Source organism: Ranitomeya variabilis, chromosome 4, assembly GCF_051348905.1.
Source record: "Ranitomeya variabilis isolate aRanVar5 chromosome 4, aRanVar5.hap1, whole genome shotgun sequence".
In the NCBI taxonomy this organism is placed as follows: Eukaryota; Metazoa; Chordata; class Amphibia; order Anura; family Dendrobatidae; genus Ranitomeya; species Ranitomeya variabilis.
Genome location: NC_135235.1, coordinates 484,297,266 through 484,323,142, shown reverse-complemented (window position 1 = coordinate 484,323,142; position 25,877 = coordinate 484,297,266). Strand labels below are relative to the sequence as shown.

At 43.7% G+C, this 25,877-nt stretch overlaps 1 protein-coding gene and 1 long non-coding RNA gene across 8 annotated transcripts in view; one reads left to right on the top strand and one right to left on the bottom strand.

Moving 5' to 3' along the window:
* LOC143765345 (CMP-N-acetylneuraminate-beta-galactosamide-alpha-2,3-sialyltransferase 2-like) overlaps window positions 1–25,877 on the bottom strand; it is a 110,408-nt gene that overhangs the window by 18,413 nt on the left and 66,118 nt on the right. For 5 of the 7 annotated variants that reach the window (XM_077251911.1, XM_077251910.1, XM_077251908.1 and 2 more), the window contains exons 2-3: window positions 11,967–12,794; window positions 773–966 (exon numbers count right to left, since the gene is read on the bottom strand). In XM_077251911.1, the coding sequence (XP_077108026.1) occupies window positions 773–966; window positions 11,967–12,251 (479 nt within the window). In that variant the 5' untranslated portion in view covers window positions 12,252–12,794. Of the gene's footprint in view, window positions 1–772; window positions 967–11,966; window positions 12,795–14,326; window positions 14,505–20,761; window positions 20,841–25,877 lie in introns of those variants that run through there. The other 2 variants (XM_077251909.1, XM_077251914.1) reach the window with 2 other exon arrangements.
* Window positions 1–25,877, top strand: part of LOC143765346 (uncharacterized) — a 60,514-nt gene that overhangs the window by 8,190 nt on the left and 26,447 nt on the right. The gene's annotated exons all lie outside the window — the stretch shown is intronic.

Sequence of the window (25,877 nt, the reverse complement as noted above, 5' to 3'; positions counted from 1 at the left end):
AACACAAGATTAAACACTGATTTTACAATTATGTTGGTAACTTTGCCTTAACTTTGGGGTTGCTAGAAATCAGCATGTAATGACAAATACAGTCCTGTAGTAAATTAGTAGGGGTAAATCCTGCTGCTACGTTCCCTTTAACAATAATATTATGTGAAATTTCTATTATGTCGCTGACAGTGATTGCGAGTGTAAATGGGTCTTTTAAAATGAGTGAAAAGAGAGAGAATCCAACAATTCTTCGGATAAAAAAAATATATATATACGAAAGCTTTACTGTAGATTTAGATAAAACAGAACATTCCCACAATTGTCATAGAATAGCGCTCATATTCCTTTCGCGTAGGAAGTTCTCATTTTTTTACAGTACTGGGAATGCCCTGTGTTACCTAAATCTACAGTAAAGCTTTTGCATATTTTTTATCTGAAGAATGGCTGGATTTTCTCTATTTTTCACTCGTGTGTTACCACTCGGCTGGAATGGTTTTACCCAAGCCGGGGATTGCTGGCCACTTCATTATAGGTGAGCTGGATCACAATTTTTTTCCTTTGTCTTTAGAATGAGTCCCATAAGGGCAGGAAATGATCGGCGGGCTGTGAAATGTGCTACATTGTATACATTTTAGAATATAATTGTCTAATACAATGGCCCTGCTAATTGGTATCATTGATATAAATTTAGAAATCTTCACGCAAAATTTCTCACTTTAAAACCAATACCATCAATCACTTTTAGGAAGAACAATCTAAATATAGTAAAAGATAGAACTACCTGATAATGAAATTATGAGAGTCAATTATTTCTCCATGACTTGATCCCTTCAGATTACCAGAATTTCCCACAACAGCACAGTGTCGGCAAGGCCTTTTATTCTGTTCTTCATATGGGTTCCCACTTGGAATAACTTTAAAGAGTTCTTCTAGGATCCATGAAATTTGACTTACATTATTTCTCCCTTGAAGTTTCTAAAAAAATAATTAACAAAACAAAAACACTTTTAATCAAGGTAGAAATTAGTTTTTTAATCAGGAAATCAGGCTTAAAAGGAAACCAGTTATTAAGAACGTAGGCATTAAAAACTGCATGTGCAACTCTCATGAGTCCACTTGGCGGTGCAGCAGTGCGGCCTAGTCATGGGTTCTCTGCTTCTTGCACCCATACTTTGCATTGAATGATGACTGGCTGACCACTTTTGTCAAACCACTATTTTAATGACAAGTTCCTTTTAATCAATATCTTACTAATCAGAGATGACACCGTGTGTGAATAGAATATCAGCATCATGACAAATGTAAGACCTGATTTTCTACCTGGCCGTAAAATCATCTAGAAAGAAATTTCTCACTATTTGTCTAAGGCCTTTTTCACACTTCCGTTTTTACAATTTGCACAGGATCCGTCAAAATGTTGAAAAGACGGGTCCTGTGCAGATTGTAAAAAACGGGTGCACTGGGTCCGTTTTTTTGACGGACCCGTCGAGGCTATGTGCACACACAGTGTATGTGTCTTCGCAGTGGTTTTCCGCTGCGAAAAAGCATACACAACACAACCCATGTTAAAAATAATAATAAAAAAAATAGTGTTATTCTGACCTTCCGGCGTCCCCCGCAGCCTTCCCGATGCTCGTGACGCTCGCGATGCTCCCGTTCCCAGTAATGCCTTGCAAAATGACCCGAAGACGTAGCGGTCTCGCGAGACCGCTACGTCATCTTGGGTCATTGCCGCGATGCATCACTGGGAACGGGAGCATCGCGAGCGTCACGAGCATTGGGGGGCTGCAGGGGACGCCGGAAGGTGAAAATATCAAGATTTTTTTTTTTTTTAATTATTTTTAACATTATATCTCTTTACTATTGATGCAGCATCAATAGTAAAAAGAGCGAGCGAGAGAGAATTTCCCTGACTGGAAATTCTTCCACGCATGCTCAGTTTCAAAAGACGGAACCTGTCGCTGGATTCCTGCTTTTGACAGGCAGTGATGGATCCTGCGTCCATAGGCTTCCATTATAGCCAACGACGGACAGCACAGGATCCGTCGCTGAGTGATTTTCCGACGTGCACAAAAAACGTTCCTCTGTGCGTTGTCTCCGCCCAACGGACAGCAATTTTACAACGGATCCAGTGCACGATGGATGAAACAGAAGGCAATCCGTCGCTAATACAAGTCTATGAGAAAAAAACGGATCCAGCAGAAACATTTGCTGGATTCGCTTTTTTTTTTTTTCACAAAATGACGCATTGTGATGGAAAAAGAAAGACGTAAGTGTGAAAGAGGCCTAAGGGTCACACCTAAATTTGTAATTGTATCTACAATTACCGATGGATATTTCCGAATACTATTCCAGTGCACAGGAACTACAGGCAAATAAAAAAAATGCACTTTTGACAACTCCGATCAGGAAAAATAGCATTTTTGGACACAAAGTTTTTTTGCCATGTTCTACTTTACACACTTTTCTTTTAGAACTACGCGGATTTACCACATTTAATGGTGAAAATACGCAGAGGAGACTAGAGTATCCGCTGCAGAAATTAACATGCTGCGGCTCGGAAACCCGCACCATGGGTCAGTTTAAGCAGCGTTAAAACGAAGCAGTGGGGATTGGATTCCTAGAAATCCCATCCACTGTGCTTGTAATGTAAAACACGCTGTGTCTGAAACACTACTATTCCCGAGTGCGGGCACAAAGCCTAAACGAGCAGCTACAAAGGCAGAAATAGAAGTTATATTGGCCTCTTGTTCTCCCATCATAAAGCACCTACTCATGTCTCTCAAACACTCCGCTGGTAGATATAGTGGGCACTTTACAGTAGACATAGCTTATTTTAGGCTCAATAGACAGCGATGAGATCTAATTGTACCTCACTTCCTTAGCGAGTTCACTTTTTTTTTCCAGGAGACAGCCCAATATTTTACAGCTTCTATCTTTTTGCTTCTGGTGGTTCATTACATCATGAGCGATCATATAGATTAGTGATCTGAACCTTTGTATCATCTGTGCATACAAACAGACCTCTGAGAACACAGAGAACAGTGACAACCATTCCACCATCCAGAGCAGGTACTGACAGGATCGGAGTCAGACTGGCTCACCAGATTGCCATAGGATTATTTGGTAAACCCAGGCTCTGATACAATGAGTACTAATGCAAGGATATTTAGTGTTCACACATTGTGTTTTTTCCAAAGCGGGAAAAAACAGCATTTTACAGTACCAGCAAAACAAGAGATTCCTGAAGTCTAAAGGCAAACAGTTGAGTTATTTCCTTGTGCATTTCCAGCTGTGGTGTTTTTTTGTCGACTCTGCAGCATATCAATTCTTTCAGCGATTTTCACCCAAATGAGTGGGGAAAAAAAAGCAATTAAATACACAAAATAACACAGAGTATTTACGCAGCACTTTCCTTTCAAGACAAGTATATGCAGCAGATTGTTCTTAACCAAAAACCAAACGTGCACATAGCAAAGTGGCCCAGCAGAGGATACCTCAAATTAAATCTGACTTAGAAGCCACTGACGTCTACTTTGTATACGTTATTTCAGTCACACATCAATTTTTTTCACACACGACAAAAACTGACAAGAGTTTCACCAGTGATTTCGGTTCAGAGTTTCATCCAAGTTTTATCAGAGTTTGGTCCAAGTTTCATCAGTTTTTCTCTTATATGAAAAAGAAATAAAAGTTTCTCCACCTTCTCCTATCTAACAATCTGTGACAATCAGACTGCAGATGGCACTCGGGTACTTTTTTTTCACTGACCCAAAGACTTGCACTCCCTATTTTGATCAGACTTTCAGATCAAATTCATTCATCCCTTCGTGATTTTGTGCGGACTGCTAGGTCCGTGAAAAATAATGGACTTGTCAATGATCCAATTCACTATACAGGTACGAGTGCTATCTGAGAAAAACACAGATAGCACGCATATGTAAAGAAACAGATGTCTGAATGAGGCACAATAAAGTGTATATAAAGTGCATATTTTCATTACAGATGGAGGGTGATCTTTTAGAATCAGGTCTTTTGGGCCAAGGAAACCCAAGTTTAACGCTGGCTAGTATTGTAAACCGCTAGCATCAAGCGGAGAAAGATACTTGTAATGTTACAGAAGTAATGCTCACTGGCCTATAATTTCCTGGCTCCATCTTCTTTCCTTTTTTGAAGATAGGGACAGCATTTGCCCTTCTCCAATCTTCTGGGACTTAACCTGTGATGTTAGTGGACACTGTGTAGCCATATTATTTTGGCCTTTTATAGCAGTAATTTTGATAATATTGGCCCTTGTATAGTGTAGTTTTGGTTAGCATCAGTGGTATACTGTAATTATATATGTATATATCCTCTGTTAAATGGCTGTAGGGGGGTCGTATGGAGAGACATGCACTTTGGGGCATGGGCTCCTGATCTTATAGGACCCTAGTAACGCCGCTGGGATCAACCCTCCTAAGCCATCTACATGGACACGCAGGTCATAGGAAGCTGAGTAAAATGATACAATGATACATGGGATCCAATATTTTAGGGTAAACCCCACTCCCCTTTTATTTAAAATATGCTCTGGAGGCAGCTTCTCAGTGAGATCTGTGACCTGCCCATAGTTCTTAATAGCTCATTTACATATAAGAAAAACGTGGATTTCTCTGCAGTAAGACATCAGATCACAGATATCAAGCAATCATTTTATTCAACTTCCTATGACCTGCAAGTGCAGCGCCCCACAGTCCTGGTCGTTGCAGTATTGTCGCTCTTCCACAAGGGGGAGTGATGGTACGTCTGATGGCACTAAAGGAGTTCACCTGACCAGGTATCACAGTCACACACTACACTTCACACTCCGGCCACCAGGGGGAGCAAAAGGTTCTATGTATTAGGCCACTCCTCACACTCTGGTAAAACTGGGAGTCGGATAGGAAGTTAGGGAGAAGCTGACTGGGTTTTGCCCAGGTAACATCTAGTGAGAGAGAGTTGCTTGGGAAGACTCAGGGAGGTCCCTGTCAGGGGTGGGATCCTGACAGTGGCCTAGCACGAGACAGATCGTTACGGAGCCGTGCCTGCACCTCATTGCGGCGGCATCCTAAGAAAGGACACGAAGCGAAGTATATTGTGGAGAATTGAGAAACGAGATCACAGCACAAAGGAGATAATACCGGGAGGAGTTGTGCCCCAAGATCGGCAACATCCTTCTGAGGCGAGTAGCCGGCGGCCGGAACGCCGAGGAAGTAATAGGCTCTACGCATTACTTTGAACTACGGCAGGGCAGTTAACTCTAGGTTGGCTGTCTCACCTTTACACCTAATGAAGACAACGGAGGCAATTGTGGGAGAGGGGCGTCTCTAGGGTCCCTATAAAATAACTCCAGGCCTACCCCGTCATACGGGTGCGTCCTATCCATACCATCTGGGGGACAGAGAGAGAGAACAGAAACATACACGACAGTTGTGAGGACTATCCCGTGGTGCTCAGCAGGGAAGTACTACAACACACAGGCACTAGTAGGAAGGCTACTGATTTCCACCTGCAAAGGGAACTCTGGATGTGCCTTCGGACCGGCCGGTCTCAGCCAGCCCTGTTAGCAGTGCTCTGGATTGTGGATGCCGAAGCCTTCAGTAAAAAGGTAAAGAGACTGCAACCCTGTGTCCTCGTCATTTACTGCAACCTTCACCATTACCATCTACTCATCAAGGGAAGCCCTGGGGACATACTTCACCTGTGGGAAGTTACACCATCTAGCTGCCATTCCATCACCCCAGCGGACCCCTAGCAGCGTCGGTCACCCTGACGGAATACCTCAGGTGGCGTCACGAACACTTGACAAACTCTCACCTACACCTTTATTTGGGCGCCCCTTAGCAGGGCCACGGACCGGGTCGGGCCACCGTGACACCCCTAGAACCGAGACCGAGGGACCCGGTACAGAGTACCCCACTGCCCTGCGTTTGGGGGTCGTTCCACATGCCCATATACACAGCTTAGGAGAGTTCATCCTATTGACAGATACCCTTAAGTCAAATTACCAAAAGCCCCCATGCACATTAGATAGCTGATGGCCGAATGATCGTCTGGCTCACAGCTTTCTCTCCCTGTTCCATTATACACAAGAACTCATGGCTTGCCTTGTGTTCTCTAAGAAATAGTAATTGCCAGAGTTCTCTGATAAGCAGGGGCTCATTTCCCAGGATAACAAAAGGATCAGCTATTGAAATTCAACTGGATCCTTCTTTCCTCATCATTTGGAGTCATAAGTCCCCATACACAACAGAATGTTTGGTGATCCAGCCAACATCTGCAAGGTTTGCCAACTTTAATCTTATGTGTATGATAGTTATAACATTTAGCTTAATTTTCAAAATGCTGTTGCTGCTTGGGGTTTCTACAACAGCCATAAGATACCATGGGAGAGGTGGGAAACAAACCTGTTCAATCCCAGCTTCTTCCAATAACTTACATCAGCCTATGGTCTACTAATAAACACAGACACAAGCTTTTAGTGATTGGTTGTTCCCGGCTGGCTCCATACTGGGAACAATGGGAGATAACACTCAGCGAGCCACTAAAGTCTTAAGGTACCTCCACACTGAACAACTTAACAACGATATCGCTCGCGATCCGTGACGTTGCAGCGTCCTGGATAGCGATATCGTTGAGTTTGACACGCAGCAGCGATCATTATCCTGCTGTGACATCGTTGGTCGGAGCTAGAAGGCCAGCACCTTATTTCGTCGCTGGATCTCCCACAGACATCGCTGAGTCGGCATGTGGACACCAATTCAGTGATGTCTTCACTGGTAACCAGGGTAAACATCGGGTTACTAAGTGCAGGGCCGCGCTTAGTAACCCGATATTTACCCTGGTTACCAGTGTAAATGTAAAAAAAAAACCAAACACTACATACTTACATTCCGGTGTCTGTCAGGTCCCCCGGCGTTCTGCTTCCCAGCACTGTGTCAGCACCGGCTGGCCGTAAAGCAGGGCACAGCGGTGACGTCACCGCTCTGCTTTACGGCCGGCGCTTACAGTGCAGGGAAGCAGAACGCTGGGGGACCCGACAGACACCGGAATATGTAAGTATGTAGTGTTTGTTTTTTTTTTACATTTACACTGGTAACCAGGGTAAACATCGGGTTACTAAGCGCGGCCCTGCAGCGACGCTGCAGCGATTGGCATCGTTGTCTAGATCGCTGCAGCGTCGTTAAATGTGACGGTACCTTTACTGTGTCATGCACAGTGTAGGAAAGACTAAGTGCAACACGAAAGGATAAGTGGAAGGGAACCCAACAATAGTGAAGGGGGGAGTGGAGACCCCTAGGGAAATCTAACGTCACCTTGTCTGCCTTAAGTGTCCCTATATAAGTGCAGCGCCCCAGAGTCCTGGTCGTTGCAGTAATGTCGCTCTTCCACCAGGGGGAGTGATGTTACGTCTGATGGTACTAAAGGAGTTCACCTTGCCAGGTATCACAGTCACACACTACACTTTACACTCCAGTCCACCAGGGGGAGCAAAGCTTCTATCTACTAGGGCACTCCTCATACACGGGTAAAACTGGTGGGTTGGATAGGTATTTAGAGAGAGAAGCAGACTGGGCTTCGACCAGATAAAGAGGAAGAAGCAGCCTGGGTTTGACCCAGAGAGGTCCTGTCAGGGGTGGGATCCTGACAGAGGCCTAGCAAGAGATAGAATTTACGGAGCTGCGCCTGCACATCATTGTGGCAGCATCCTAAGAAAGGACACGAAGCGAAGTATATTGTGGAGAGTGAGAACCGAAGTCACAGCACAAGGAGATAATGCTGGGAGGAGTCCTGCACCGAGATCGGCAGCCTCCTTCCGAGGCATGTAGCCGGTGGCCAGAACACCGAGGGAGTACGGACTCTACGCATTACTCCAGACAACGGCAGGACAGTCAATTCCAAGTTGGCTGCCCAACCTAAATACCTAAGAAGACACGGAGGCAATTGTGGGAGAGGGGCGTCTCTAGGGTCCCTATAAATTAACTCCAGGCCTACCCCGTCATACGGGTTGTCCTATCCATATCATCTGGGGGACAGAGAGAGAGAACATCAGAAATATCTACAAAGGTTGTGAGGACTTTCCCGTGGTGCTCAGCAGGGAGGTACTACAACACACAGGCGCTAGTAGGAAGGCTACTGATTTCCTCCTGGCTAAGGGGACTCTGGATGTGCCTTCGGACCGGCCAGACTCAGCCAGCCCTGTGAGCGGTACTCCGGACTGCGGACGCTGAAGTCTTCAGTAAAAGGTAAAGAGACTGCAACCTTTGTGTCCTCATTATTCATCGCGCCTCACAACGATCACTATCATCATCCACACACTTTGGGAAGCCCTGGGGACATACTTCACCTGTGGGAAGGTATACCATCTGGCTGTCATTCCATCACCCCAGCGGACCCCCAGCAGCGTCGGTCACCCTGACCGAATACCACAGGTGGCGTCACGAACACCAGACAAACTTACACCTTCAATTGGGTGCCCCTCAGCAGGGCCACGGACTGGGTCGGGCCACCGTGACATCCCCAGAATCGAGACCGAGGGACCCGGTGTCGAGTACCCCATTGCCCTGCACCTAGGGGCGATCCATATGTTCCGCACCTATGGCCGAGCAGCATACCTAACCCCTGCCGGACCCTGGTAATAAGCCCTGCATAGGGAAGGACAGGATATGCACTAGTCAATCCCCACTACCACTAAAGACAGATGGGATACACAAACAAGGTAAACACTTAGCTTGAGTAGACTCGGGGAGAGACACAGATGTCCTCCAAACACCAAAGAGGAAGATAGCTGACTTCTATCGCTCCAAGCCTCCACAGGGAAATGGAAATATCACCAGCAATTCCCAGCAGCAAGCTGGGAGTGATAAACACCCCGATCCAGGTGAGTCATCTAGAGCCGGGGGAGGTTGCCACTGGGTCCTAAAGTCAGAAGCAAATCGCTAAGACCTTCTGCAGCTAGATGCAGTGTGACTGTCTGCAGCCTCTGATACATCCGTAACACACTGGGGGTAAAATGTCAGTGTTTGAAACCCCAACCGCCTCATCCAAGCCCTGCCTTCCATTAATTTTGTTGGCTGGCTGCCAGTAGGCAGGGTTTCAGCCATTTGTGGGCGGGATTTCGGCTGCATTAATTTTATCTTAAATGTGTGCTTACCTGTGGTGAACAAATATTTAATAGGGTCCAATGAAGATCCAAAAGAGCTGGCTCTATTTAGTGAGCAGAGCCAAGTGATCCACATCATTAAAAATAACAGCCAGACTGCCTATCACTACAAGCTTTGACTAAAGACATCTTGATGAGGTATTCCCAAGTCGTGCTTTAATGTCATGTCCTTAGGATATGCCACAAATGTACAGTAGATGCACATCACACCAATGGGACCTGCATCTATATCGAGGACACGTACTGAATTCTGACAGGTAAAGAATTCTGACACCCTCTACGCTGACATTGGCACATGTCAGGGACCTGTTCATGAGATAGATGCAGGTCTCACTGGTAGGAACCATATCTATTAACCACTTCCAGGGTATCCACAGGAAACACCCCTCTGCAGAAACTGCATTTCTTTGTGATTAAATCTTGCCTCAGTCACTTATCTTACAATTTGTGGCACCACCCTTTCATTTTAGCTACAAGTACAGTGAAAATAGCTAGAGAAAGAACTATCTGACCGCCCCTCAATGCTGCACAGGCTTAGTCTAGGGCAAGATAATCAAATGGTAGCATGACATTTTAGTAGAAAATATGCTGGTACAGCATTTAAAGGAAATCTGTCAGCAGGTTTTTGCTCTCTCATCAGGTAAGCATGATGTAAAGGAGGAGACCACTATTCCAGTGATGTATCACTTACTTTACTGGGTGCTGAAGTTTTGATTAAAAAATACTTCATCTGCTACAGCTCTACCAGTTCTCTGAATGCTGAGCTCTGTATAACCAGCTCACATCAGTGATTGGCAGATTTCTGTGTGCATTGTGCATGGGCAGAAAACTCCAAATCAGTGTGGAAGGTGTGGGTGGACAACCTAGCAACAGGTTTACTAGTGATAATTTTCTGCTGATAAAACAATGATTTTATAAAACCACAGCAAGCAGCCCAATAAGTGACATATCAGTGGAATCAGGGTCTCAGTCTCTACATTATGCTGCCCTCAGATTAGGTAGAAAACACCTGGAGACTGATTTTAAGGCTATGTTCCCACAGAATAAACTGAGTTTAACAGTTAATGCAAAGTACCGTATTGTGATTTCATGAAAACTTATGCCCACTATTATTTTAAATGCTGCAGATCTATGGGGGTTCCTGTATGTTATTCTCCCTATATGATTCTAACCATAGCTTAAAAAAAATGAATGTAAAAACACTGAAGTGAAGAATTCAGTGTTTCTGCACTAAAAAACAACTCTGTAAAAATGCAATAATCAGAGTAGATTGTTACCTTGTATTTTGGTGCAGACAACAGTAAAAAAAAACAAACATAAAGCAATGGACCAACACCGCAGGGATGAACGAGCTCTGTGCAATGTACAAAAACAGCATATGTAAAAAGAAGAAAGGTATATATAAGGCACCAATAAGCCCTTAATTAAAAATATTAGGCGTATACAAGACTGATAAAAAATTAGAAAAATAAGTGGCAGAGCGCAAGATGCCCTGCTCGATGCCTCACGCCTGATGAAGCCACTGCACGCCGTGCAACTAGTGGCCATCTTGCTCTCTCCCACTCATTTTTCGCTCAGTTGCATTTATCTTTATTGCCTATAGGATCCTTTGTAAGCACTCTTTTTCTCAGGATGGGTTTTGTGGTTTATGTTTATTACTTTTATCTCATTGCATGTGACGTCAATTTTTTCTCTGTACTACTGGTAGCTAATAACTAATATTGCATTATATTTAGCCAACATTTTCTGGCTATTTGGGAGATTATGTGTCCATATTTATTATATTTTGTTATAACATGGACCTCTCTCAAGCAGATAAATCATCCCTACTTTGTTTTCCGCCATTTTAAGTGTTTTTAATAGTTTTATGTGCACTTTATATATGTAGTAAAGGTATTTTTTTTCCAGTTTATCAGTCTTGTATACTCCTAATATTTTTCATTATTACAGACTTATTGGTGCCTTATATACACCTTTCAGGACCAAGGAACATACTGGTCCCATAGTGTCACGATTCGACTGGCGAGTGATCTTGGACCAGGGTCACTTTTCTTGGCTCTAACACCAGGGGGGCACCCTAGCTTGTCCTGTTCCCTGGGATACTTCAGATGGTGAAAACTCCGCCCTTGCCCTATCTCCTAGATTAGCTCATTGTCTGTCCCCTTCCCCCACCCAGGGAAGAGGGGGCGCCTACCAGTGCACTGCAGTACACCAACCCGACAGACAGGGCAACAAAGACAAGGGTAAACTGAAAACTACATACATCCAAAATATACACTCACATATAACAGAGGTATACACCAGGGTGTGTAGGGAGGGAGAAGAAAGTAAAACGGGGAAGGATAATGAATTACCAAGCGTACAAACCAGACAACAGTTGCTAATAAATTCCTCCAGCACTCCTTCACAAAACCAACTTCTCCCACTCCTATGTCTTGAGCAATTGCTAACTCAGTCAAAGACTTGGTAATCGAGCCCAGATTTTATAGGGGAAAGGAGTGGCTATCCAAGCACAGCTGAATGCAGGAATTTCCAACAGGGCCGATTAAGCCCTGTTCTGCTGAAATAAACATGTTTACTACACTGGATAATGCTTCATCTCAGCGTCGGAGTATGAGCGGCCATACACTGCAGTCTTCTGGCTCTGCTCTATTGCAGTAACCCCTTGACACACAGTTTTACACTGCTCCAATGAGATTGAACCAACATATGGTCCTGAAAGGGTTAAGTGTATAGCATGCATGTATAGGATAGTAATCATATGTAAAAAAAAAACTTATTTGATTACACTCACCAGCCACCATTTCAGAACATGGTCAGGTATGACCTGATCCTTTCTTACTAATAACGGTTCAATAGATTCATTGAAATGTTGGTTAAACCATGGAGTCCTTAGGGTTTTTTGGTTGCATGGTCCACAAGGGCATTCATTTTTATCAATAGGATCCACTGGGTTTGAGTAGTCTGGGCAGAAATAGAAGAAATAGATGAAGAAGGCAACTGCACATAGCAGAGGTGGAATCCATACTGTCCTCTTCTGGTGGATGAATCGGTGCTGCCAACGGGTACAAGGCATCATTGCAACAAGAATACTCCTCCTTTGTGATCCAGGAAGTTTTAAAGCATTGGAGTCATATCAGATCATGCCAAATTCTCTTCTGCATTTTACCCAGAAATAGGATGAGTTTGGATGTCTTGATGAACTTACTACTTTGTTTGGAAAGTATCTCAGATACTGCTCCAACTAACATAACTGCTGAGTGTAGGAAAAGTATCATTTATGGTGCGTAGTGAAATGGAGTGAACATTATGCAAGATCTTTATGACTGTACATCCCTTAATACTTCCAAAAAACACACCTTATTTTATATATCCAGTATGTGGAAATAAATTTTGCTACAAAAATATTTTGCATTCAATTAATTATGCAATATACATCTAGAAAACTGAGGTTGGAGGGAAAAAAAAATTACATATAGGGATCGGATGACCCTTCGCCTTTATACAATCTTGAATAGCAATTTCCATAGAATTCTGAAATTCTTTAACAGAAAATAATTTTCACTTTCTGAACTTAATTCCTCCAGTTCTTAATGTAGATGTTGTTATTTCCTTGGAATGTCTGAAAAAATAATTAAAAGAGTCATCATTTAGAAGGTTGTAAGCATGGAAACAGACAGATACATGAGAATATTGTGAATACAAGCAGACTTCTCGTTTAGCTACTCCGTTCTGTAGACATAACACTTTCTCTTGTAATTCACAAGTTACAGTGCATAGCAAAACGAAAACAGAACCGTATAGACAATGATAAAAAATTAGCAGAGACCAAAATGGCCAGTGTGCATTAAATGAACACAAAGGGGCTGTCTGGTAGAACATTTTTGCATAACTCATTAGTGAATTCTTCGTTCCTAGGTGTCCCTGACTATTTGGATATGGGACAGACCCCCACTCCATCTTAAAACAACCATAGCTACAGTAAACTAGACACTGGAATAAATACACAAAACACATTATTTTGGTTGTCAAAATGGCCACAACTTTATTAAAACAATCACAATAGGAGTCAGGTGAAGTGCTAGTACATTGGGATTCACAAGTGCTGTGTTATCCCAAGCTGTCCCACATACAGCACCAGGACAGACAGGGGATGGAACGCACTGGTGGCCATTCAAGCAGAGCCATAAACTCTCAGGGCACCAATGACCCTATTATCCTCACTCCTGTGCTTAACCACTGTGCCCGCTCCTGATTGACATTACCATTACAACGTCCTTGAGGCTGGCCACCAAAGCCGAGCCTGTCACCACCATGAGGTTTTACATCCTCTATTAGTTAAAATGAGTCCACTGGTCTGCAACTTGACTCCTAAACGGCAAAGTTGTGACAGGTTATAAACTCCAAGTCACATTTGACACTTTTAGCCCTTTTTTATTTATTGAATTTTTTTTTCTAAATCACTTGTCAACTTATAAAGTAGCTGTCCCTGCAAAAGCATTAAGAGGACTAAACTTGACAACCCTCTGACTCACAAAGAGTCATCCTACAGCGCTCAGAGAGGAAAAAACCCCTGTGGAGGAAACCTCTAGGGAACCATGGATGATTGCCCTTCCCTTTGTTTAGAGGTTAGTGTTAATGTTAACTCTTTATAGCCATGATAAAATTGGACATGGCACAATATATACAATGGCTAATTAAACAAATACAATAAAGCATTAATCATAATACAAGTAATGGTTAAAATAAAATGTTTTAGGACACTGATTATAACAGGGTGGAAGGGTGGGTGATGATTCCTCCAGTTCACCTAATGAGAGAAAGAGGGAGAGAGACAGAGTTACCTCCTCTACATAATCCCCACAATCCTCACAGTAACACACCAGGCACAGACATACTGTGCTCCATCGTCTTAAAGCAACATCACTCTTGCTTAAAGTCTACACCGCTATAAAAATAGCTGTAGGAGTTTAATGTCCACCCCTCTCAAAGTCATGCCCTCCTCTGCTCAGTGCTCCAGGGGTTTCTTTCCCTCAAGAATGTGTCCAGACTGGAGAATGGCTACAATGAGCATCTCGTTACCAGTTTAGAAAATAATAAGTCTGTATGTTATATGGTCAACGCTTCAATGAAATATGGATACTATCAACTTACCTGAAGACGACTGAACACTTGCAGCCAGATTAACAAACAAACAATGGACTTCTGCTCACATTTTGTAAGGAGAGGTTGTAGACCCACCAGAAAGGGCATGATTCCTTACTGTAACTTAGTTTGCCTCCAATATCATACTGTCACGGGGTCCTTCTCCGGTATCACACAATCAACAGAGCTAGAGTATAATAAACAATTCCAAGACTTTTATTTAGGCAAAAATACAAAAGGTTCATATATGATCCACCACACAAAGGATAAAATAGTCCAGAATCCAAATGCAGTTCAGTAACAGGATAACAGTCCAACAATCCAGCAGACAGAGGATCACATAGTCCATATACTCTTCTTTCTCTCTGAGGTGCTGTGAACACATCATCATTCCACACAGGACTGACTTCCCAGCTCATGTCTGTCCTCCCCAGTCCCCTCCTTAGGTTCAGGGGTAGTCAGACAGGTTGCGGTGGTTTTCAGGCCTCCCAGAAATATACACAAAAATGATACCCACATAACATATCACACATACAATTGTTGTTGCTCTCCTGCCCAGGAGATGTGATATGATCAGGCCCTGTTCCTGTTACTATACGGTTAGACACGGCCATCGCACAGTACACAGCAGGGGCACATTTATAAGGTTATCTCAGCACAGGAACATTTTATTTCAACACATCCAATTGTGGAAATTATTATTATTGAAAGATCTATTGATTAAAATGTTGACTAAAATTAACTTTTCCCATGGGAAAACCCCTTTTAATGAATCAAAACGCAGGCATTTATGATTTATTTGACAGAAGTCATGTACACACCCATGTCCAACCCCAGCTCCGCCCATTTTGGTTTCTAATGAAAAAAGGGTACAAAAAGCATTTTCAAGAATCTCCCGTGTGTTATGTATTAACTGTTCTGGAATTGTAGCTGCAGCACCCCAGAGTCCTGGTCGTTGCAGTACTGTCGCTCCGCTGCTAAGGGGAGTGATGGTATGTCTGATGGCACTAAAGGAGTTCACCTGACCAGATATCACACACACGACACTTCACACTCCGGCCACCAGGGGGAGTGGTTCTATCTAGTAGGCCACTCCTCACGCTCTGGTAAAACTGGGGGTTGGACAGGAAGTCAGGGAGAATGTAGCTGGGAAGAGCTAGAGAGAGGACCTGTCAGGGGTGGGATCCTGGCAGAGTCCTAGAAAGAGACAAGAACGTTACGGAGTTGTGCCTGTGCCTTACAGCGGCAGACTCCTAAGAAAGGACAAGAAGCGAGGTTTATTGTGGAAGAGTAAGGAAAGGAAATACAGCAAAAAGGAGACAATACCAGAAGGAGTCGTGCCCCAAGAACAGCAACATCCTTCTGAGGTGCGTAGCCGGTGGCCGGAACACCGAGAAAGTAAGAGACTCCAGGCATTACTTTAGACTACGGCCAGGCAGTTAACCATAGGTTGGCTGTCTCATCATTACACCTAACGAAGACAACGGAGGCAAACTGTGGGAGAGGGGCGTCCCTAGGGTCCCTATAAAATAGCTCCAGGCCTACCCCGTCATACGGGTGCGTCCCATCCATATCATCAGGGGGACGGAGAGAGAGAGAAAGACCAGAAATATACACGACAGTTGTGAGGACTATCCCGTGGTGCTCAGCAGGGAGGTACTACAATACACAGGCGCTAGAAGGTAGACACTGATTTCCACCTGCAAAGGGAACTCTGGATGTGCCTTCGGACCGGCCGGTCTCAGCCAGCCCTGTTAACACTGCCCTGGAGTGCGGATCCTGAAGCCTTCAGTAAAGAGGTAAAGAGACTGCAACCCTGTATCCTCGTTATTCACCGCGACCTGCACCACCACGTACACCTTTCATTGGACGCCCCTTAGCAGGACCACGGACCGAGTCTAGCCACCGTGACAACCCCAGAACTGAGACAGAGAGGCCCGGTACCGAGTACCCCGCGGCCCTGCATCTGGGGGCACTCCATAGCCATTTATTGCTTCATTTTCTGAATTCAGGATAGGGAGGGTTGATAGTGTTCTGCTGTCACACAATGTGGGAGGAAAGGGCTGCGTATTGTTCTGCATCCTGTTATTAAATGTAATTTATGGTGCTATGCATTGGAACAAGTTAAAAAAAAATGTCCCTTTTAGGTCATGAAGGAATAAAAAGAAATAGTCAGGCTCCAAAGCAAACTAAAGCCAAATCCCCACAAAGCGTGAATATTGCACTGGTGAACTGGCCTATCTATATTTATTGTAGATTTTTCATACTGGTTCAGCCGCAGATTTCCTGATTACATTGCAATGAATGAAATGAACAATCATTCTGCGTCAAACTTTGTACGCTGTATGTTACTCACTTAGTGTCAAAAACTCACCGTAGGAACGTAACCTGTGTATTTTTGCCGTTTGAAAATCGCAGCATCTTACAGTTTCAGCAAAGAGGATGGGACTTTTATAAATCTCCTGCCCACTGAGCATTTTTTACTCCGCATAAATTGACTTGCGGTGCGCCTTTCAGATCCGCAGCATGTCACTTTCTCTTGCAGGTACGCTGAGTTACATATGCATATATGATATTTCCCATAGACTTGCATAAGATGCGGAAAATCCGAAAGGTAAAAAAATGCATGTTTTAGTGCATTTCCGCATGTAATCCTTCCTCACATGACTATCAAAAAAGTTTTCTCAAAGCTGCATACCAAGGAGTATCAAAAACAAACCAGCATTATCTAAAACATGACATGCCAAAAAGTCAATAATGGAGTCAAAAATATTATAAAAATACAATAACCCCCTACACACAAATTTTCTTATTTACTTAATAGTTGCAGAAAATCTGCATTATACAAACCTCACTAGTCAACAGACAGCACTAAAATCACCACTAATCAGCTACTTGTTCCCACAGGTAGACGGAGCTTGAGATGTGCATGGAATGGTCTCTAATAGATCATTCAGTGCAAATAGGCTGGCATTACGCTAGGCAGCACAGGTCCTGTATACACAGAGCAATGTGCTACCGAGAACGATGATCTTTTGTGCAGACCAAAAGATCATTTCACCCTACGATCCGCTAGTTGATCAATAGCCTGATCGGTAGCCTGTCTAGACTACACGATTATCTTGAAACAAGTGTTAAGAAGTCTCTTTCAGGATAACAATGCAATGTAAAAGCATCGGTACTTTGTTCTGTAGTTTGTTGTGAAAATTGGGAGCAAATTTCACAACCGAAATCCCCACCAAAATAAGATGTCTAAAGGATTGTATGCTGCCTAGACCGATAATGCCATAGATCCCAACCATCCCTCATACTGCGGAACTGTCCCAATTTTCAGGCTGTGCCTCGCTGTCCCGCTCGGAACTCCACTTCTCCTGCACAGCCAGCAGGAGAAGCAGCCGACACACCCCCTTGTATTAGGCGCCACACCCCTCCGTATCTTCTTCTCCAGTGGTTCAGAGAGGGAGAGAGGATATTGAGGTACGTGTGTGTGTGTGTGTGTGTGTACTGCAAACATACATGCAGCTGGCCCTGCTGTGCTTCCAGTACAAGGCATTATAACAAGGAGTACTGGCAGCAGTTAGAGCAATCCAGTGCAGCAGGTTCGTCATAGGCAACAGTATTTATATATCCTTTATATACTACAGCAGTTATAGAGCGGAGCCAGTAGATAGTGGTGTTGTCTGAGTACATGCAGAGTTCGCAGAGCTGGGCTACATTGCAATGTGCAGGATCTGTGAGGCAGCAGTGTGGACAGCGACAATTGGTAAAATCTTTGCTTGCATTGTAAGCAGAGCTGCTGGGACACATCTACAGCCCTGACTGCACATTGGCATCGTCATGTGGCGCCATTATACTGTATGCAGCATCATGTGTAGCCATTATACAGTATGGAGCATCATGTAGGGCCATTATACAGTATTGAGCATCATGTGGGGCCATTATACAGTATTGAGCATCATGTGGGGCCATTATACAGTATTGAGCATCATGTGGGGCCATTGTACAGTATTGAGCATCATGTGGGGCCATTATACAGTATGGAGCACTGTGTGGCCATTATACAGTATTGATCATCATGTGGGGCCATTATACAGTATGGAGCACTGTGCAGCCATTATATAGTATGGAGCATCATGTGTAGCCATTATACAGTACTGAGCATCATGTGGGGCCATTATACAGTATGGAGCATCATTTGTGGCCATTATACAGTATTGAGCATCATGTGTGGCCATTATCCAGTATGGAGCTCTGTGTGGCCATATTTTTTTCTGTTTATAATTATTGTTTATGAAACCGTGTGATCAGCAATGCTAAATGGGTGTGGTTGGGGCATGGATATGGGTGACTAGTTATGAAATGGGTGTGGTCAGGGGCATGGCCTAAAATTTGCCACTGCGCGCACTGCTACCTTTGTCCCTCTTTGCCTTCTTCAAAAGTTGGGAGGTATGTAATCATGTCAAATAAAGCAGGTTGCAAACAGTATGTTTTCTATTGCATGGAAAAGCAATTTACTTCACAGTACAAAAACAAAAATCCTACCTAAACATTACAGCCCAAGTATAAGGCCTACTGTCCAGCACACCTCGCTTATGCCATTTGGTATGATGGCTGCTGCAGACTGACTTTACCTGCTCTAACCAGGACTGGAAGCAAGATGTGATATGTGCTCACTGAATTTAGGAGTTCTCTCAGTGGGCTACTAATAAAGCTCAGGTAACGACTGAATTTTCTCTCAGCCGAGAAAATCGGTCAGATTGTGCACATTACACTCTGATCACAGTGTCAGCTGATTTTCTTGGAAGAGGAGAAGATTAAAAAAAATCTCCATCTTCACAGATTGACATTGACTTGTATGGCCAAGTGTGTTCTAAATATCGGACACAAATTCAGCATGCTGCGATTTTATCCTCGGAGATACTCAAGCCGAGGAAAAAATTTGGATATGTGCACGGCCCCATAAAATAACATTGGTCCTAGTGTGATCCGATGTTTTTTCATATCACACACACCAAAAAAAAGGCTGAATGCATGAGCCCCAAGTCTTATCAAGCATCCAGAAGCATGGATTGTCTGGATGGATTTGGAGACTACTAATTTCCAGAAAAAGTGGGAACCTCCTAATCTCCTAATATATACATTAAATATAGGTCATGATGAATAGAGTTGAGCGAGTCTATTCGGGATAGGTCTCCGAATCTGAATTTGCCATATTGGTGCCATATTGGTACGCTATTTGTGCCAAATTTATGTTTGATTATCGGTTCCGAATACATTTGTTCATTTCTACTCACATTGACTCCAATGACGTTCGGCTGTATTCGGGGAATATTGCAAAAACAATATGTCCCGCCGATCATAAATCGGGACCAAATTAGCTCAACTTTAAATGATGAATGTCATACAGTGGTGTCAGTCATCGACGAGCGTCCCAGATACTGAATACCATTTACGGTAATTGTCTACTACCCTATGCCATACTCTTCTCTACTACTAATGTATATCAGCATGATGGAGGACAAAAAGGTGTCCTCTTAGCTTCCTTCATACTAAGAACATCACAAAGTATGATGTAAACAGTCTTAAAATAATAATAAAAGTGATGTTTGGCCTACCAAGTAACCCAAACTGTTGGAGGAGTGGCTCCTGTTGAAATGAGTAGCAGTATGCCATATTGCTCTTCGTCAAATGGGTGCTCTATTGTTTCTGTGACTGGATCTCTGTGGATAAAGCGATTTGCCGTCTCTCTTCTCCTCAGAACTGTTGTTCTGCTCACCAAAACCCACGAGTTCATACCCTGCTCAACAGCAGGTTCCATAAGCCATGGCTCAGTTGTGTGTTCTCCCACTGTCTCGGCCCTGAATCCTGTATTCTCTAAACTTCCCCATCTTACTCTTTGGAAGCAGAAATATCCCATGTAAACTTTGATTTTCTTACCGCTGAGCAGATGCAACTCTACGCACAGCTAATGCTTAGCTTTGGCTACATTAATGGGTGTCCCAAGTGTGAGTATAGATAATTTAATGACAAAGAATGTATAACTGGTGGAGAAATGTTGAACTTGATGGACCGGAGTCTTTTTTTTAACTTATGTAACCATCAGTGCAGCACTAGCATACTAGCTAGTGTTGTGTATGCGCCGTCCAGCTTTGGGTCCTGGATAATAATGTGACAACTAGAGCTCTATAACTACACTATTACTTTAACAAAAAAAGCTAAGATCTTACCAATGATTTGTCCTATGTATGCTAGGACAACTTAGATTCCTCACCCTGGGAGTGGTTGAAGTAGGTACAGGCACGAAGTAGCTTGGTGCAAAACAATGGTACATTTATTAAAGTTCACAAATCTTCACAGAAAAGAAACAGCCTTTCCTTTGCACAAAGGTAAAATTAAAAAAAAAAAAAAAAAAAACAGTCCACAGTACAACAGACACAGGCTCACCAGTTTAAAGCTCAGCAACTTCTGGTCAGACTCTCCCAACAGACTGCTCAGTGAAGCACATGTATTTTCCTCCTTCCACACACAGACCATAATGCCAGCTGCCTTAAATAACCAGTTCCAAGTCCTGGAACTGGAGGTAAGGGAATGGCCAATCCCTCCCAGCTCTAGTGGCCGCTCCTAAAGCCCGGACCCAAAATCCGGGCACATTAAAACACCTTTTGGACTATATATTCTGGTGATTGCTTCTCCAAATCCTCTATCTCCGAGGCTTGGCACCTCGGTGACACAAACCTTCCATCCAGCTGCCACCTTACACAACATATGTTCTATATAGATAGAGGATGAGCCCAAGGCATCCCAAGTGAACACTGGTTGCTCTCCCACCACACTGTGCAAAAAAAAAAAATCTAAATTGCTCAAAATAGTGTTAGTTATTGACAAAAACACATATACAGTATATTGTGCATTGCAGTCAATTGCATACTTTGCATAATTTGTGAAAATTGGTCATCATTTCCAATCCACTTTTATTGCCCGTTTTCATGGTTTTTTTTTCTGGACAAATAGCAACTAAAACAAACAACTAAATATTGCATTACCTTGCTATGGATCAGCAGAACAGAAGAATAGCTTTAACTACCGTACATTTGTGTAATATCTTTTCTCAACTAGTGGAAGTCTGAAGTGCTGCGGGAGATTCCGATTAGGTTTATAGCATGAAATACTTTACAATACTCTGTATATATTTATTTGCAGAATTAATGTGGCCATTTGAATAGACAGGTGTACAGTTTTTGCTGATTGCATATGAAAGTTAATGGAATAGTTGGCAGAGATAGTAAGTCTGGGACGTCTGGAATAAGTCTCCAGGGTTTAACCAGACTGCAGTACAGCTGCAAATCTTTATAATGCTAATGTGCCCAATGCTGAAAATTCTGATTAGTTTAAAAGATAAATGGTCATCACCATAGATGAAAAGGTTTTTCTAGGGTAATGTCAAATTATAACAAATTTATGGAATATCCTCTGAATAATACAAAGATCATTAAAGGGAGCTGCAATTTATACTGCTCCTACTACAGGAGCATAAAACATAGATGGGCTTGCTCATTTCTAATGTCTATAGTTTAGTGTATTCTGTGTATGGAGAGGGCAATCAAACGATCAGACAGGGAGCAGGCCAGGTGACAGTTCTCCCTGATGCTTTATAACCTACGATTCCTCTACCACCAGAGTTGGACTGGCCCATTGGCACTGACAACAGCTGGCATACAAGTCTAGCATCCGCCTAGGACCCCTGCTGCATCAGGGGCCCCCAGCCAGTAGCGTGTTGCTAATAGCGGCTCACCACACAGTTGCCATGTGGTCCGCGAGTCAGGAAGGCCTGCCCGGCTGCAGCGGTGGAGCAGGTGGTGACAGGAGGCAGGAGCTGGCTGGTGCGGCTGAAGTCAGTGCTCAATGCTAAAGGGGAATTATACATTCACTGCTCCCCACGCCTATGGGTGTGGAGAACAGTAAATATTCATTTCACTTAGTAGCGGGCAGTGATAGCCGCAGAGTCGGTTCCTGCAGCAGCCTGGCGCTTGCATGTGCCCGCTACTAAAGAGAATGAATATTCACTGCTCTCCATGCCCCTGGGAGTGGAAAGCAGTGAATATTCATTCCTTTTAGTAGGGGGCACATGTGATCACCCAGCAGGAAGCCTGCAGCTGCAGCTAACACTGGCCGCTGTCAGGGAGGTGTTAGGGGTAGGCAGACTAGGTTCATCGCCCGCGAGGGGGCCCCAACCAGTGGCGTGCCACTAATAGCAGCACTCCACACAGCTTCTATTTATTTCTACGTAGCTACATAGTGGGCCCCAAGAATGATTTTCTCTGGTGGGCCCAAGGTGCTCCAGTCCAAAGCGGTCTACATCCCTGCAGCATTTTAGAGTAAAATAAGAAGGCAGAGTGTCTCTTTTTCAACTATCACAGTTTTAAAGTATTTGCCTTCTCATTTGGGCCAAAGAGACTTTTTTGGCCCCATACCTCTAGGCCATGCGTGCGAAATCCCTGCACTCATTATAGGTATACCCCTGGATGGAAGGAAACTGCTGCAAGACACTATTGCATGTGGCATTTTGAAGCTCAACATGTCCACGAACATCCGAGCAGAAGTGGTTAACTTACGAAGAGTCTGTCTGTTGTGGCTCATATGAAGAGATGCAGAGTTTGAAAAGTGGGAAATATTCACCCAATGATGCCTGTATGCTCCAATAGGGCTTATGGACAAGAGTTTCCTTAATGAGACAACTGCTTTAAAATTGTGCACACAGATCTTGCAGCAGATTTCAGGCCATGTCGGCATCTGAACAATCACAGAGTCGGGGCATGCGAGTTATACACATGCTATTTATATATTCCCTAGAAGAAATCTTAAGCTAAAGCCAAGTGATAAAATTAGATTCGTCTATAGTAATCTCTAGAGAATTCACCTGTTTGCTAGCACGCGGCCCATGATATAGGGCGCACATTCCTGAGATGCATTACCAGATGATTTCAGTTCAATGTTTTCATTCCAATTTGCAAAGAAATGTAAATTCCAGTCCTCAAAATAAAATGTCTCTTAGTCTTCACACCTCTGCACAAGTCTAAAAGCCACAGGTCTCTTAAATAGCTCAGTGAATAGCAGCTGTGTGTGGGTTATATGGACATCGTCCCAACCGTGGTCACTAAATTAAAAAGATTCACAAAAGTAAACAGCGTTCTATTTCAACAGCTAAGCTCTCCAAATTTAGGCCGGTTTATTTTCCTGCAAAACGCAACTGATTCCTAATGACAACAGCAAACGCTTGCGATATTATAAATGCTGAAAAGGTAACAGCATACACAGATGTGTGGGTGTGAGGTGACCAGAGTGGTAGTCTTGGCGGGGGGCTGCTGTTCCGGCACACCCTGGCACCCCGCAAAGAAAATATAATGTCCTGTCTGTGCTGTCTCTTGCTCTCCTGGCAATCCTTGACCTTGAAATGTACCATCTGGTACCGCAGCTTCCCAAGTTTCCAAGCTAGTTCTTGCTTGGGGATCCCTACCCATTTTCCCCATGAGGATGAAACTAAGGATGGCTCCTACATACCTTCTCCAATCCGCAGGCCCCGTACGTTTCAAGACATCCCACTGAACCTAGTTGCCGCCGTTCTCATGCTGCCTCAGTTTCCTCGTATCCGTGCGACCTTCAGCCCCATCTCCCTAAACCGCTGCTCCCACTGAACTCATCTCTGGAACAATCTCACCGATCTCCATCCAACTCACTAACTCATACAAGGGAAGTGTCCCAACTATAACTACTCCTACCCCTGCCAACTGGGAAACTCCCTATATCCTCAGCTACTTCTGTCCTGAACTGGAACTTATCTAGCTTCTTCAACTACAGTGCCCTCCACTGTACTAAACCCAATTGTAACCATTCTTACTGCTCTAACTAATTCCTACATTTGTATTCTAGTTTCCTAACTCTGTTCCTAGTCTTATAAAAGTACACAACTGTACATTACATATGTCATTACATAATAAACCATGTTACACTTAAAAAGTACCTGTTTAATCAGGAAGAGATGTGGGGTATGAATTGATCTCGTCACACCTTTAGGCTATGTGCACACGTTGCGGATTTTGCTGCGGATCCACAGCGGATCTGCAGCTGTGGGTCCGCAGCAGCTTTCTATGCGTTTACAGTACAATGTAAACCTATGGAAAACGCAATCCGCAGTGCCCATGCTGCCGAAAAAAACGCGTGGAAACGCTGCGGGTTACATTCCGCAGCATGTCAATTCTTTGTGCGGATTCCACTGCGGTTTACACCTGCTCCATAATAGGAATCCGCAGGTGTAAAACCGCAGGTGGAATCCGCATAAAAACCCACGGTAAATCCGCAGGTAAAACGCAGTGCCTTTTACCTGTGGATTTCTGAAATCCGCTGCGGAAAAATCCGCAGAACTCCTTTCTACGTGTGCACATACCTTTACATGGGTATGGGCGGACATACAATTGGTGCAACCTTTACAGCCGCATAGGAGCTTACGAGGTAAGGGGACCAGTTACACCTCCAAAGCAGTTTCTGTCACAGGAAGAGATACTGGACTGCAAAGAGCCCAGATACTTTTTTTGTGTAGGGCCTCTTCTGTGTCTGCCCCAGTGTAATGGAAGAAAGCGTACAAAAAAAAGTGCAATCTGTAGCTTGACAATGTGTTTATTCACTTCAGCACATTATACGCATAAGTAAGACATATTTATGAGGCCACAATTGCCAGCTATCTTTTGGCAAAAGGTAAAGGAGTTTGAGTCATTTCTGGACTATTGAGAGGATTTCCAATAAATGTTGCTACATATGGGTCCTACAGGAGGCATACATTGAAATCATGGGGCCCCATAGCAGAAGTTCTAATTGAGCCTTCCCCTAAATAAAAAATAATATTTGGCAGGGTTACAGAAGAGCATATGTCACAACTTTGTTCTTACAATAGTACTTTTCCTACTATTGAAACACTTAGATTCCCCTCTCATTGCCACCATACAGTAGAATGCCAACAAAAGTGCCCCCCAAAACACAGTATACTACTCCCACAGTCCATTCCTCCACAGTACCCGCATCACACACAGTATGATTACCCTACTGTCCCCATTGCACTTCGTATTGTATAATGTGCCCCATTATACTTCATGTAGTATAACACACCCCGTTGCCCTCTATATAGTGTAATACATCCCAATTGTACACCATAAAGTATAATGTATCTCCATATAGTATAATGTACTACACAATGTAGTCACTGATGTAAACAAATAAATACTCACCAGCCCCTATTTCCCCCCCTGGTCCAGGTTTCTTCAGCATGTGCCTGAGGCACCACACATCTCCTTGCAGTGGGTAGAGTGTAGTGACATTTTCGCACCCGCTACGCTGAGATGTGAGATCTCAGACACCGAGGGAGAATGATGGAGGGAGCGGACAGCTTCCATCCTCCATCATGGCTTTCAACTGTATTGGCATCCACGATGCTCATACAGTTGAAAGTGTGATCCAGAGGGCGCACTGACTCATGAGCCCCATAGCGGTTGCATGATCTGCCACCATTGGA